Source organism: Marmota flaviventris, chromosome 17 (assembly GCF_047511675.1).
Source record: "Marmota flaviventris isolate mMarFla1 chromosome 17, mMarFla1.hap1, whole genome shotgun sequence".
NCBI classification, from domain to species: Eukaryota; Metazoa; Chordata; class Mammalia; order Rodentia; family Sciuridae; genus Marmota; species Marmota flaviventris.
The window spans coordinates 53,468,093-53,481,809 of NC_092514.1; the positions used below are offsets into that span (position 1 = coordinate 53,468,093).

Below are 13,717 nucleotides of genomic sequence, written 5' to 3' on the forward strand. Positions count from 1 at the left end.
AAAGAAAGAAAAAGAAAAAAGATTTTATAGCTAAAATAAAAGGGTTTGAAAACCATGGTATAGATGACCATCATCCATCTTAAGAGTTTATGATACAAAAAAATTGAATGAGCTACTCAATTACTTGTGGGCTATAACTATTTTAAAAATATGTGTGTGTGTGTGTGTGTGTGTGTGTGTGTGAGACACCTGGTTCAAGAATGGAAAATACAGGGGCTGGGGATGTGGCTCAAACGGGAGTGCGCTCGCCTGCCATGAGTGCGGCCCGGGTTCGATCCTCAGCACCACATACAAAGATGTTGTTATGTCTGCCAAAAACTGAAAAATAAATATTAAAAAATTCTCTCTCTCTCTCTTAAAAAAAAAAAAAGATATGAAGAGATGAAAAATGGTCAAAACTAGTATATTAAAAAAAAAAAAAAAAGAATGGAAAATACATAACCTGAAACTTTAGTCTGATGCTTTGAAAGGTATGCCATTTGGCACTTACTATGATGAAATGCATCTTCCCAGGCCACCAGATTAGGGTGGTGGCAAAGCTAAGGAAACATCCTTTGGCAAAATTGTGACATTACCTACCTGAAGCTGATCCACTCTGATTCCCATCTTCTCATTGTCTGAGGACACTTTCTGGTTATGTTCTTTCAGTCTGTGGAGATGAAGATAACAAATTAAAATATTCACTGTTTCTAGGTTGGCTCCTTCTGGGTTTAAATGATTTAAACCTAGCTTGGCTCTAAGCCTGCAGTTGATCACATCTATCATTGTCAACAGACATGTTCTATAATAAATTCTAGAAATCTGATCTGACTCTGCATAAGGGTGCCTATTAACACAGCAGTTCCTCCTATCTAAGAATTGTAAGACACACTCACTGAAGCAGCTCAGTTTCCCAACAGGTTTTCTGCTCTTTCACTTTCTGTTCCAATTTCTTATTGATACTCTGTAGAGTCTCCAGCTCCTCCTATAAATTGAAACATCATCAAAGGAACAGATAATTTCTAAGACACTTCATTATCTTAGGCAGCCAACAAATATTTATTGAGAACTTACTTACATTAAGCATAGCATGATACAGCAGTAAAGAAATATCCAAGTAAAGACATTTCCATATGTGGGGTTGGGATTTGGCTCAGTGATAGAGTGTTCGCCTGGCATGCATGAGGCACTGGGTTCAATCCTCAGCACCACATTAAAAAAAAAAAAAAAATGTGTCCACCTAAAAAAACTAAAGATATATAAATAAATTTTTTTTTAAAAAAAAGACATTTCCATATGAAAAAAAAAATTTTTTTTTTGGTACTGGGATTGAACCCAGGGACGCTTAGCCACTGAGTCACCTCCCCAGCTTTTATTTTTTATTTATTTATTTTTTTAGAGACAGGCTTTTGTCGAGTTGCTCTTGAATTCATGAACTTCCTATCTCAGCCTCCCAAGCTGCTGGGATTATAGGAGTGTGCTACTTCACCCATGATGAAAATATTTTTAGTTATGTTTTTTCTATCTCTCTCTCTCCCTATAATTATGTATGTGTGTGTATATGTAGATTTGTACATTTTAATTTTTGTGTGTGTGTGGTGCTGAAGATCAAACTCAGGGCCTCACACATGTTAAGCAAGTGATCTACCACTGAGCTACATCCTCAGTTCTGTTCTTTCCAGCTTAAAAATGCATCTAGCTGGATGTGATGGCACATGCCTGTAATCCCAGCTACTGAGGAGGCTGAGGCAGGAGGATTATAAATTCTAGGCCTGCTTGGGCAACTTAGCCAGAACTTGCTCTAAAAAATAAAAAGGGTTGTGGGTACAGCTCAGTGATAAAGTGTCCTGGGTTTAATCTAGGTACTAAAACAAAACAAAACAAAAACCACCTTAAGGGCTGGGGTTGTAGCTCAGTGGTAGAGTGCTCATCTAGCATGTGTGAGGCCTTGGGTTTGATCCTCAGAACCACATAAAAATAAATAAATAAAATAAAGGTATTGTGTCCCAACTACAACTAAAAAACAAACAAAACAAAACAAAACAAAAAACCTTAATTTTACATCCACAGGAGCTTATATTTATCCATTAATTCATTAGACAAATATTTATTAAGTGTCAGTTACACACTATAAACTGTTCTGCAGTGGGCAAAATAGATAAAGTTGCTTTTCTTCTAAAATGGTGCTATCCTATAAATTAATGAGAGCCACATATATAATTAATAAATTTTAATGGTCACTAAAAAAATTAAAAAGAGGGCTGGAGTTGTAGCTCAGCGGTACAGCGCTTGCCTTATACGTCTGAGGCACTGTGTTCGATTCCCAGCACCACATATAAATAAGCAAATAAAATAAAGGTACATCAACAATTAAAAAAATTAAAAAGAAATAGATGAAACTAATTTTAATAATATATTAAGCCCAACATAATAAAATTTTGTTAACAATAAAAAGGAGATATTTTCTATTTTTTCATACAAAATCTTTGCAATTTGGTGTATATTTTATGATCACAACACTTCTCAATGCAGCTGAATTTCAAGTGTTTAACAGTCAAATGTGGCTAGCTACCACCATACTGGTCCTAGACATTTGTTTTTTCTTTCCTAGTTTCCTTTTGCACTGAAGTCAATCCCATACATCAACATTAACTTCCTACTTTTAGCTCCAAAGTTATTGCTTATAGCCTTTAGAGAAAATTTTCTTTTGCTTAGCTTCTAGCATTATCAACTGTCATCCCTTGCCTGCTGATTTGGAGGATGATTCAGAGGAGGAGAAATAGCAAAGAGTTTAAACAATCTATAACCTCACCTGTATACTAACTCTTCTCCCTCTTGATTTTTACATTGTAGTCAATCAAAGAAAACATTTCAAATTATAAATATGCAAAAGGCAGAAAAAGACTGAGTTTGAATCTGGGTTCCATCGCTGATTATTTACCCCTCCTAAATCTCAGATTACGCATCTATAAAATTGGGATAATAGTGCCACAATTCCATAATGAGTAATCCTCAGGTTGAGGAAAGTTAATTTTCATTTTTATTATAAACAAAATAATCCATATAAAACTTTTAACAGTGCCTATTCAAAGATATTGGAATAAGGGATTCACAAGCAAGACAGAAAACAGTGCTAGGCAAGAGATACTATCCAATTCTGATCTCCATGTTCCAAGTTCACCTTTAACTAGCAGCCACACCTGCTTCCTTTGGAGCTCAGCCTGCATGCTTGAGTTCTGCTTCTGGAGGCTGGCACAGCTGTCCTTCAGTTCCTGGTTTTCTTTGCAAAGTTCCTCGTTGTGCTGTTCAATCTCTTCTACCTTTCCCTACAAAAGAACATTCCACAAACTATATTCTAGTAAAAAAATCCCCATATGTTGGGATGGTGAAGGTATGATTTCCACTCACTGGAATGACATTTATGTACCCCAATGGCAGCAGCTCCTCAGTGTGTATGCAAGCAAAGGTATATGCAGATTCTTCTTGTAGATACATAGTATTATTTGTCTTTCTTAAAGGACTTGAGGCCAGGTACAGTGAGTATTTATTTATTTATTTATTTAGTGCCAGGGATTGAACTCAAAGGGTGCTTAACCACTGAGCCACATCCTTTCCCACCCCTTTCTATTTTTTATTTTGAGACAAAGTCTCACTAGGTTGCTTAGGACCTTGAGCTGAAGCTGGCTTCAAACCTGCCGTCCTCCTGCCTCAGTCTTCTTAACCACTGGGATTACATATGTGAGTCACAATGCCCAGCTGGTATAGTTTTTTTTTTGGGGGGGGAGGCGGGGAGTACCAGATATTGAATTCAGGGGCACTTGACCACTGAGCCACATGCCCAGCCCTATGTTTTGTATTTTATTTAAAGACAGGGTCTCACTGAGTTGTTTAGGGCCTCACCATTGCTGAGGCTGGCCGAACTAGCGATCTTCCTGTCTTAGCCTCCCAAGCTGCTGGGATTACAGACGTGTGCCACCACGCCCGACCCAGCTAGTCTTTTTTTTTGTCCTTCGGTACTAGGTATTGAACTCATGGACACTTAACCACTGAGCCACATCCCCAGCACTTTTTTATATTTTATTTTGATATAGAATCTCATTAAGTTGCTTTTGGCTTTGTTAAATTGCTGAGTCTAGTTTTGAACTTGAGATCCTCCAGTTTCAGCCTCCCGAGCCACTGGGATTACAGGTGTGCTCCGCAGCACCCAGCACAGTTAGTATTTTAACTGGTTTTTCATAGCCTCCCTACTGTCTACCATAGTGCTAGATGAAAAATAAGTGTCCTGACAGGTGAGTAAGTTAATGAATCTAATAATCATGTATGATAGGCACTGGGTCAGAATTGAGAGATACAAAGAAGACTACTTGGTGCTTCTCTCCTCAGTGGAGCCTGTACATTTACAGTTGTCTTAGTACGCTCAGATGACAAAAATTAAGTACCTAGAAAAGTTAAGGGAATAACTGAATGCCAACTAAGTTACAAAAACTTCTAGAGATGGGAGAATTCACTTATTATTATGATTCTTTTTAATATTCCTTGGTGGGTTAAAGTGGGTACTATATAGGTTTTTCCCAACAGTATCTGTTAAATATTCTATAAAGCCTTTCGGGGTGCAGTGGTGCATGCCTATAATCCCACCAGTGTTGGGAGGCTGAGGCAGGAGGATCACAAATTCAAAGCCAGCCTAGCAACACAGTGAGACCCTGTCTCTGAACAAAATATTAAAAAAGGGCTGATGGGCTGAGGCCGTAGCTCTGTGGCAAAGCGCTTGCCTAGCACGCATGAGGCAATGGGTTTGATCCTCAGCACCACATAAAAATTAACAAATAAAATAAAGGCATTATGCTCATCCACAACTACAAAATATAAAAAAAAAAATAAAAAAAGGCTGGGTATGTGGCTTAGTGGTTAAGCTTCCCTGGGTTCAATGCCCCATACCCGCCCTCCATAATTCTATAAAGCCTATTGATTTGCCGGGTGTAGTGGCATACTCCCAGTGGCTCAGGAGGCTAAGGCCGGGGGATCGCAAGTTCAAAGGCAGCCTCAGTAACTTAGCGGAGCTCTAAGCAACTTAGAAAGCTCCTTTCTCAAAATAAAAAAGGGCTGGGTGGTGGGGCTGGGGTTGTGGCTCAATTGTAGAGGGCTTGCCTCGCACATGTGAGGCACTGGGTTTGATCCTCAGCACCACATAAATATAAAGAAATAAAATAAAGGTATTGTGTCCATCTACAACTAAAAAGAAAAAAAAGAAGGCGGCTAGGGATGTGGCTCAGTGGTTAAGCACCCTTGGGTTCAATCCCTGGTCTGGATAAAAAAAAGATAAGGCCTTCCTGACTCAAATTCTACCCTATTTCAACTATTACTCTATATCAGAAAGGGTTTGAGATGATTACAGACCTTAGTAGTAACAACCAGGATGTCCTCCTCACTTTCTGGACGGAACTGGAAAGGGATACTTGCTCCCCGGACCACACCATCCTGATCCACATAGCAGAACTGGTAATACTCATCATCCTTAGGCAGGTAATAAGCTGAAAACACAGCAATCCAAAATAAGGTCTATTCCAAATGTTTAAATCTAGAAGTAATTTTATTTGCCCTGGCAAGCTCAATTCAAGGGAATTAATTAGTCTTGGCTCCTGTTTTCAACACTTTGATCTAGTATTTTTCTCACCTTTAAATTGGACTTCCTGCTGTTTGGCTGATTTGTTGTTTATGTCACTAGGCAAAGCAACCCACATGAAGGTATAATATTCACGGGTTGTCTTCCATCCCACCTGCAATGACAAAGAGAGTCTCATTTGACACCTGACAGGGCTTGGAGAAAAAGTCTTACCTGGGCTATGTCATCTTAAAATGCACTTATATTTTACTTGTATATGTTAAAAATAAAATAGAATAAGTTTGTTATGACAAGATTCACGTTTTTTTGACTATGACAACTTTATATGGAATAATGTTTAATAAAACTAAAAATTGAGATGCATACCCAGAGTTCAAAATACCAGTTTAGAAGGATAAAAACTGGCTCGTCAATGAACACCCAGGACATGAGCTCCAAATTCTATCTCTAAGTCAGACACAAAGCTGAGAATGATGGGGTAAAATGGTTCTGGGTCTATGAACCTAGATCCCACTATCTTCTTGCAAAGGTGCTCTTAGAACTTCTAAATCAGGGGCTGGGGATATAGCTCAGTTGGTAGAGTGCTTGCCTAACATGCACAAGAACCTGGGTTCAATCCCCAGCACCACATAAACAAACACACACAAAACAAACAAACAAACAAGCAACAACAACAAAGAAAACACTTCTAAATCAGAAAGCATTTCTAACTTGCTAACTTGCCCTCTCCATTTGTTTGTCCTCTACTGTGTTCAATTCAGCCTCTTCACATACCAACCTGTTATTTTTAAATGCATGCTAAAAAAATATGTGTGTTGGGGGTAGAGGGGCAAGAGTAAGAATGTTCTTAGATTATGAGACACCAGATGAGACAGTCTAGATCTATAAAGCTTTGTCTTCAGTGTTTTTCTTAATGCATGCTCAGTGAAAGCTTTTTGGTGATAAAGATAATAAAAATCTGGTAGTAATAATGGCTTCTACTAGGTGTTGAATACAATAAATTGTATGACATAAAGATATAGCAAAAGATGGGCTGGAGATGTGGCTCAAGCGGTAGTGCGCTCGCCTGGCATGCGTGCGGCCCGGGTTCGATCCTCAGCACCACATACAAACAAAGATGTTGTGTCCGCCGAAAAAAGTCCAGTTCTTTCTCTTCCTCTCTAGAGTTTGAAATAAACAACTTGTGACTTGAAAATGATGATTAAAAAAAAAAAAAAGATATAGCAAAAGATGCCTTAGAGCAGAAAGCTGGCTAAATATAAAATACTCTTACTAAATGTGAAAAGGTGTAAAAGATGGCTCAAAACTTATCTGGAAGATAAAAGGACACTCGAGAATAGAAAGAGCAATTGTATTTTTAAAGGGAGAACACTCAACAAATGAGAAGCAAAATCACTTTTATTGTCATATTTTGACCCTGCCTGTGCCCAGTGGGAAAAGAAATAACTAAAAATAAACTCCATTTTTATATATCAAGGAACTGGAACAAGGTTGAAAAGGCTATACCCAAAGCTCACCAGAAAATACTAGGGCATATTTTAGAGTCTTGCTAATATACCCCGTTGCTGTAAACATCTCAGAGCCACTGCAGCCTGTGGTGGTACAGGAATTTTATAGAATCCTCATTCACATCCTGGAGTTTCTTAATGCACTGTGACCGAAATATCATCAGGCAGGCCTAAGAATTATGGCTGCCTTGGAACAAGGAAACAATTTCTATCTACCTACAATTCCTATCTTTGGCTCTTCTACTTGCACAGGATGATTATATCCCCTCTGCCATTGTTTCTTAAAGGAAGGAGAGCTAACTCCTACCTCCTTCAGGCTCTATCACTGGTGGTAGCTGTGACTATAATTAGAAGAAGTAACACACTGCATGCATCAAAAAAAATTTATTGCGTGCTTACTTGGTGCCATGAACTACCAATATTAGGGGTGACAGTCTGATTAAAGCTACAGTGAAGGAACACTAGGAGAGCTTTAGAAGTGAGATATCAGGGTCAAAAATTTACAAGAAACTCTTTGATTCTTTAATTCATCGCCTGTTATTCAAAGGAATTTAGCAGAATAGAGGAGAAAAAGCAGAGGCTTGGGAGTCAAAATAACTTGCTTTACCACTTTGTTACTTTGAGACCTGGAGAAAGTCACCATCTCTCAAGGATATTCATTTTACTCATCTGTGCATTAAAGACCACTCACCTCAAGAAGGCTCCTGTGTTGTAAGGATCAAATTAAAGCATACACAAAGGTCTAGTTCATAAGTGCGTCCTCAGGATGGTGCTCAAGTCAATAGCTTTATGGACAATAAATATTAGAATCCCTTCTTTGGATTAACCATTATTACTGTTTTTCTTTTGGTACTAGGGACTGAATCCAGAGGCACTTTACCACTGTACTAAGTCCCTAGTCCTTTTTATTTATTTTGAGACAGGGTCTTAATAAGTGGCCCAGGTTGGCCTTGAAATTGTGATCCTTCTACCTCAGCCTCCTAGCTGGGATTACAAACCTACACAACCTTGCCTGGCAACCATTACTTCTTTATTGAGGTAGGGTAACACATATGAAGTGCACAAAACATCCCAAATATAGATGTGTTTTTTAAAAATGCTTTTAAACATCTGGTTTTAAAAAGCATTAGAAGGGCTGGGGAGGTGGCTCAATGATAAAAGTACTTTCCTAGCATGCACAAGGCCCTGGGTTCAATTCAAAGCACCAGGAAAAAGAACAACAACAACAACAATAAAAAAACCCAAAAACCCCCATAACCTGTGAATTATTTAGACCTGGCCTGCCTTAAGGAGAACCAGAGAGCTGGGCATGGTGCACACCTGTATTCCCATTGAGGCTGAGGCAGAAGGACTGCAAGTTCAAAGCCAGCCTCAGCAACTTAGCAAGGCTCTAAGTAACTTAGAGAGATCCTGCTTCAAAATAAAATAAAAAGGGCTAGGGATATGGCTCAGTGGTAGTGTGCCCCTGGGTTCAATCCCCAACACTGAAAATAAATAAATAAATAAACAGTGTAAGATTTTCATTTGGTTTATTATAAAGTCCTCATTGGCAGTTGCTGAATGCTTGGGGAATGAAATCAGCCTAAGAAATATAACCATGTTGCAACAACAACAACAAAAAAGAAATTGTATGTTACATTAACAAGGCTAATAATTAAATCATTATTTTTTTAAAACTATCTATATCTGCACCATCCTATAACAACTACTAATGACAAAAGGATGTTTAAATTTAATTAATTTACATTAATTAAAATTTAAAGTTAAAATCCAATTAGTCACACTAGCCACATTTTAAATGCTTAATAGCCACATGTGGCTAGCAGCTACTGTAATGAATAACAAAGATACTGCAGAAAGTTCTATTAGATAACACTGCTCTGTATGCTTTGTTATATATGGAAAAGAAAAACAAGTAGCTACTACCTTCTTTCCAAGACAAAAAACACTATAGAGTGTCCATTTTCTGTGTTGGAATACCTCTTAGTCTGATGACAATGTCCTGTTGGTTGTTTACTATCTCTATCTCCAAACATCAGTCTTGTCTTGGTCTTTCAAACAATTAAGAAAAAGGAATTCACTGAGGGATGTAAATAAGCCATAGTTCCTTCACACTACAGTAAAAAATGGTGTTTGATTTCAAGATGAACAGCATCGGCAAACAGGCACATAGTAAAATGTCAAATCAAAAGTCACTGATGTTGGGAGTTAGTAATGTAAATTACTTAAATTTGACTTTTATCTCCTATCTCTGGAAATTGGAAGATTTATTATTATGGGGAATATACATATATATGTATGTGTACGTGTGTATGAGAGACACACACATACAGACATAAGAGATAAAGAAAGCAGGGGAAGGTGATATATAAAGACTAAGTTTATTAAAATCTTTAAAATTTCTATACTTGAACTGACAGGATGATTAGACACTGGAAGAGGTCACTGAAGGAGCTCATAAATTTTTGTCCTTGGAAGAAATAAGACACATTAATTCAGAAACAAATTTTTTTTTAAATATTCATTTTTAGTTTTAGGTGGACACAATATCTTTTTTTATTTTTACGTGGTGCTGAGAATCGAACCCAGTGCCTTATGCATGCTAGGCGAGCGTGTTACCACTTGAGCCACATCCCCAGCCCCAGGAACAAACTTTTTGGATGCAGGATTTCAAATCAGGTAATTTCTCAACCTTTTCAGATTTTTAATATTCATATTAAAACAAATTAAACACTGTACCAAATAAGGGATGGATAAAGTAATATTTAAAGTCACAAAAATTATATAGGGGGTCACCCAAATCAATCAAATCATAGATGAATATTTCAAAATTGGATCATCTAAAAAGCATTTATATTTGGTCTTTGAAAGCATAATAAAACTTAAGGATTGTCGGGTTTCCTGTTATTTTTATTTTTTTGGTACCAGGGATTGAACCCAGGGGTGTTTAATCACTGAGCCACATCCCCAGGTCTTTTTATTTTTTATTTTAAGACAGGTCTCACTGAGTGGCTTAGAGCCTCACTAAGTCGCTGAGGATGGCTTTGAACTTGCAATCCTCTTGTCTCAGCCTCCTGAGTTGCTGGGATTACAGGCATGCACCATCACGCCTGGCTCCCATGTTATTTTTATTTTATTTATATTTATTTTTTAGTTATAGGTGGACACACAATCTTTATTTAATTTTTATGTGGTACTGAGGATCGAACCCAGTGCCCCATGTGTGCTAGGCAAGCATGCTATTGTTGAGCTACAACCCCAGCCCAGCTCCTATGTTATTTTAATTTGAAATTAAAATTAAAGTTTGAGTTCCACAGCACACATTGGTATGTGATAAGGGAAATGATAAGGAATTTAATTTAGGATTTTAAAATTAGCCAGACATGATACATACAAGAGTCACACCCTCAGGTAACAAAGATTCACCTCTAGTTCCCAATTACTTGGTACTAAATTAAACACTTACTCTAAAGATGCCAATCCAGTCCTTTCGACGAGGGATGAAATGCTCGGCAAAGGTATAATAGCATGTGATGTCCCCTCCAGGGACATAGAACTTCTCCACACTATTAAAGATGACCTGAGAGAAATGACAACGATCGAGCAAGACAGCTGATGTGGGGGGATCTTCTATTGTTTTTTCCATGATGGGTGTCCTGTTATGAGATACGGAATAGAGTAAGGCTCGGAAAGGTTTTCTGAAATGCCAGAGATTTCTGGGCTCTCACCCAAGAACATTCTGTTCAAGGCAATCAGAAAAAGCAAAATTCTGACAAGTAGTGAGACCACACAATTCGCTTTCTGTTTCACTTTGTACCATTTCTCATCCATAACTTCCCATACTTTTAAGAATTTTCAGAGAATATATCTTTGACCTCTTTACCATAAGCATCACCACACTCACATTCTCTCTTTTGATGTCTGGGATAGATCCCAGAGACACACTTTACAACTGAGCTACACCTCCAGCCCTTTTTATGTTTTGATGCAGGGTCTTGCTTAAAGTGGCCTTCAACTTCTGATCTTCCTGCCTCAGCTTCTAGAGTAGCTGAGATTTCAGGTATACACAACCCAAACCCTCGTATACTTTTTTTTGTGGGGAATGGGTTTCCAGGGGCATTTTACCAATGAGGTACATCTCTAGCCCCTTTTAAATTTTGAAAAAGGGTCTCATAAAGTTGCTTAGGCCCTCACTAAACTGCTGAGGCTGGCCTCGAACATGGGATCCTCTTGTCTCAGCCTTCCAAGTCACTGAGATTACAGGTGTATTCTAGTTCTCTGCTTACAGGTAGTTGGTGGTAGTTGTTTCCTTTTTTTTTTTTCTTTTTTGGTACTGGGGATTCAACTCAGGGGTACTCTACCACTGAGCTACATCCCTCTCTCCTTTCATTTTTTTATTCTGAGACAGGGTCTCGCTAAGTTGCTTAGGACCTCACTAAATTACTGAGGCTGAATTGGAATTTATGATCCTCCTGCTTCAGCCTCCTGAGTCACTAGGATTACAGGGTTGTGCCACAGTATCCTGCTGATTCTATTTCCCTTTAATAAACAAGACAACCTAGAGAAAACAGCCTAGGGAATATGGAAGACCTAGATTTTAGATTTTTCATCCTAATAAGCCCTATGACTTTCCTAAGTTAATCTCTCTAGCGTTCAGTGTCTTCATTAAATTCCATTTATAATTATTGGGCCCTTCCATATAAAAGACAGTATGTTTTGGGAAGTTAAAGCAGGAGGATCACAAGTTTGAGGTCAGACTGGGCAACTTTGTGAGAATTTGTCACAAAATAAAAAAATTAAAAAAGGGTTGGGATGTAGCTCAGTTGTATAAGGCCCCTGAGTTCAATTTGCAGTACCACATACACAAAAGACCCTAAACTAGGCTGAGATTAGAACAAAGATAGAAATAAGAGACTATGTGACATGAGGTGGTGGGAAACATGGGTTTTGAAGTCAGAATAGTAATATTCAAATCACACTTTCCCCTTCTTATAAAGGGATAACATTTGGGCAATTTACTTAAATCAGTTAGGCTCTGTGATTATTTCTTCATCTGTAAAAAGGGGCCTATAACAACATCTACCCCAACTGCTGTTGTTTTGTGAGGCTTAAGTGTAATAATAAAAAGTGTCCAGCCATTAAATCAGCCTGCCACTAAGCAAGACACTTCAAGGTAGACTCATGCTGACTGACAGAATAAAGAATTTAACAGTCTGCAAAAAGAAAGGGTTTAACAGATGCTAGTGATTACTAGTATGTTTGTGGAGGGATTTTTATTTTTTCCTGGCATTAACCTTGCCCTCAAAAGGGTCCTAGTCCCATAGAGAGGCTAAATGAGTATATAAGTAACTGCCAAATGAATGAAAAAGAAGTGCAAAATACTCTGGTATTCAAAAGAAGGGATGCAATTCCTTATGAAAACAAAGAAAAGTTTCCGGAAGTTACTAGAATCTTACATAACCCCTCAAGGAAGATTTGGATTTGTCAAGTGGGTGTGTCATGAATGGCATTCCAAGGGAAGGAAACAGCAAAGAAATCTTTGTAACAGCAAAGAAGCAGGAAAATGCAGTCCAGGTCTAGAAGAAGCAAGGGACTTTGAACCCCTTTTTATAAAATGGATTTTCACCATTTTAGATGACAGTATACAGATAAAATGTGATTAAAAGAAGCCAGTACTCTGAATTGTTGACCTCATACTTCCTGTTCCTCAAACAAGTCATATGCACTGTCTTTTAAATGATTCTAACATTAGTGAGTCTATGATTCTCAACCTACTGTTTTACTAGGAAATGGAAAAAAATATTGCAGCTGTTATATGCAAATACTAAATGATACCTTACAAGCACAGCTGTTGGGACATGTTGGAAGATAATACACACATACAGGCACACTATGCACAGGGTTCTCAGTTCCATCCCCAGTACCAAGAAAACAAAAACAAAACAAAAAGTCACTATTGGGGGCAGGGGCTGGGGCTGGGGCTGGGGCTAGGGCTCAATGGTAGTGTGCTCACCTAGCACATGCTGGGTTCGATCCTCAGCAACATATAAAAATAAATAAACAAAATAAAGATATTATGCCCAACCACAACTAAAAATATATTAAAACAAAACAAAACACTATTGCTCTTTCAACTCTGCCCCACCTTACCTATTTCCTGGTTTTATTTTGAAATATATGCAACCAGACCTCTTCTTCCAAATTCCCAGAAATCTGTTTTTTTTTTCCTTTGGCAGTGCTGGGGATTGAATCCAGGGCTTTGTGCATATAAGGCAAGCACTCTGCCAACTGAGCTATATCCCTAGTACTCTAGTTCTCTGCTTTCAGATAGTTGTTGGTAGAATTTAACAGTCTGCAAAAAGAAAGGGTTTAACAGATGCTAGTGATTACTAGTATGTTTGTGGAGGGATTTTTATTTTTTCCTGGCATTGACCTTGCCCTCAAAAGGGTCCTAGTCCCATAGAGAGGCTAAATGAGTATATAAGTAACTGCCAAATGAATGAAAAAGAAGTGCAAAATACTCTGGTATTCAAAAGAAGGGATGCAATTCCTTATGAAAACAAAGTCCCCTTGTCTTTTTTTTTTTTCAGAGAGAAGGCAAGGGGAC

At 38.1% G+C, this 13,717-nt stretch overlaps 1 protein-coding gene across 2 annotated transcripts in view; it reads right to left on the reverse strand.

The window, feature by feature from the left end:
* The window catches only part of Calcoco2 (calcium binding and coiled-coil domain 2), a 30,577-nt gene that overhangs the window by 11,467 nt on the left and 5,393 nt on the right, over positions 1-13,717 (reverse strand). For both annotated transcript variants that reach the window (XM_027924745.2, XM_027924746.2), the window contains exons 2-7: positions 10,577-10,766; positions 5,654-5,756; positions 5,377-5,510; positions 3,180-3,305; positions 876-964; positions 580-649 (exon numbers count right to left, since the gene is read on the reverse strand). In XM_027924745.2, coding sequence (XP_027780546.2) covers positions 580-649; positions 876-964; positions 3,180-3,305; positions 5,377-5,510; positions 5,654-5,756; positions 10,577-10,756 — 702 coding nt within the window. In that variant the 5' untranslated portion in view covers positions 10,757-10,766. The remainder of the gene's footprint in view (positions 1-579; positions 650-875; positions 965-3,179; positions 3,306-5,376; positions 5,511-5,653; positions 5,757-10,576; positions 10,767-13,717) is intronic.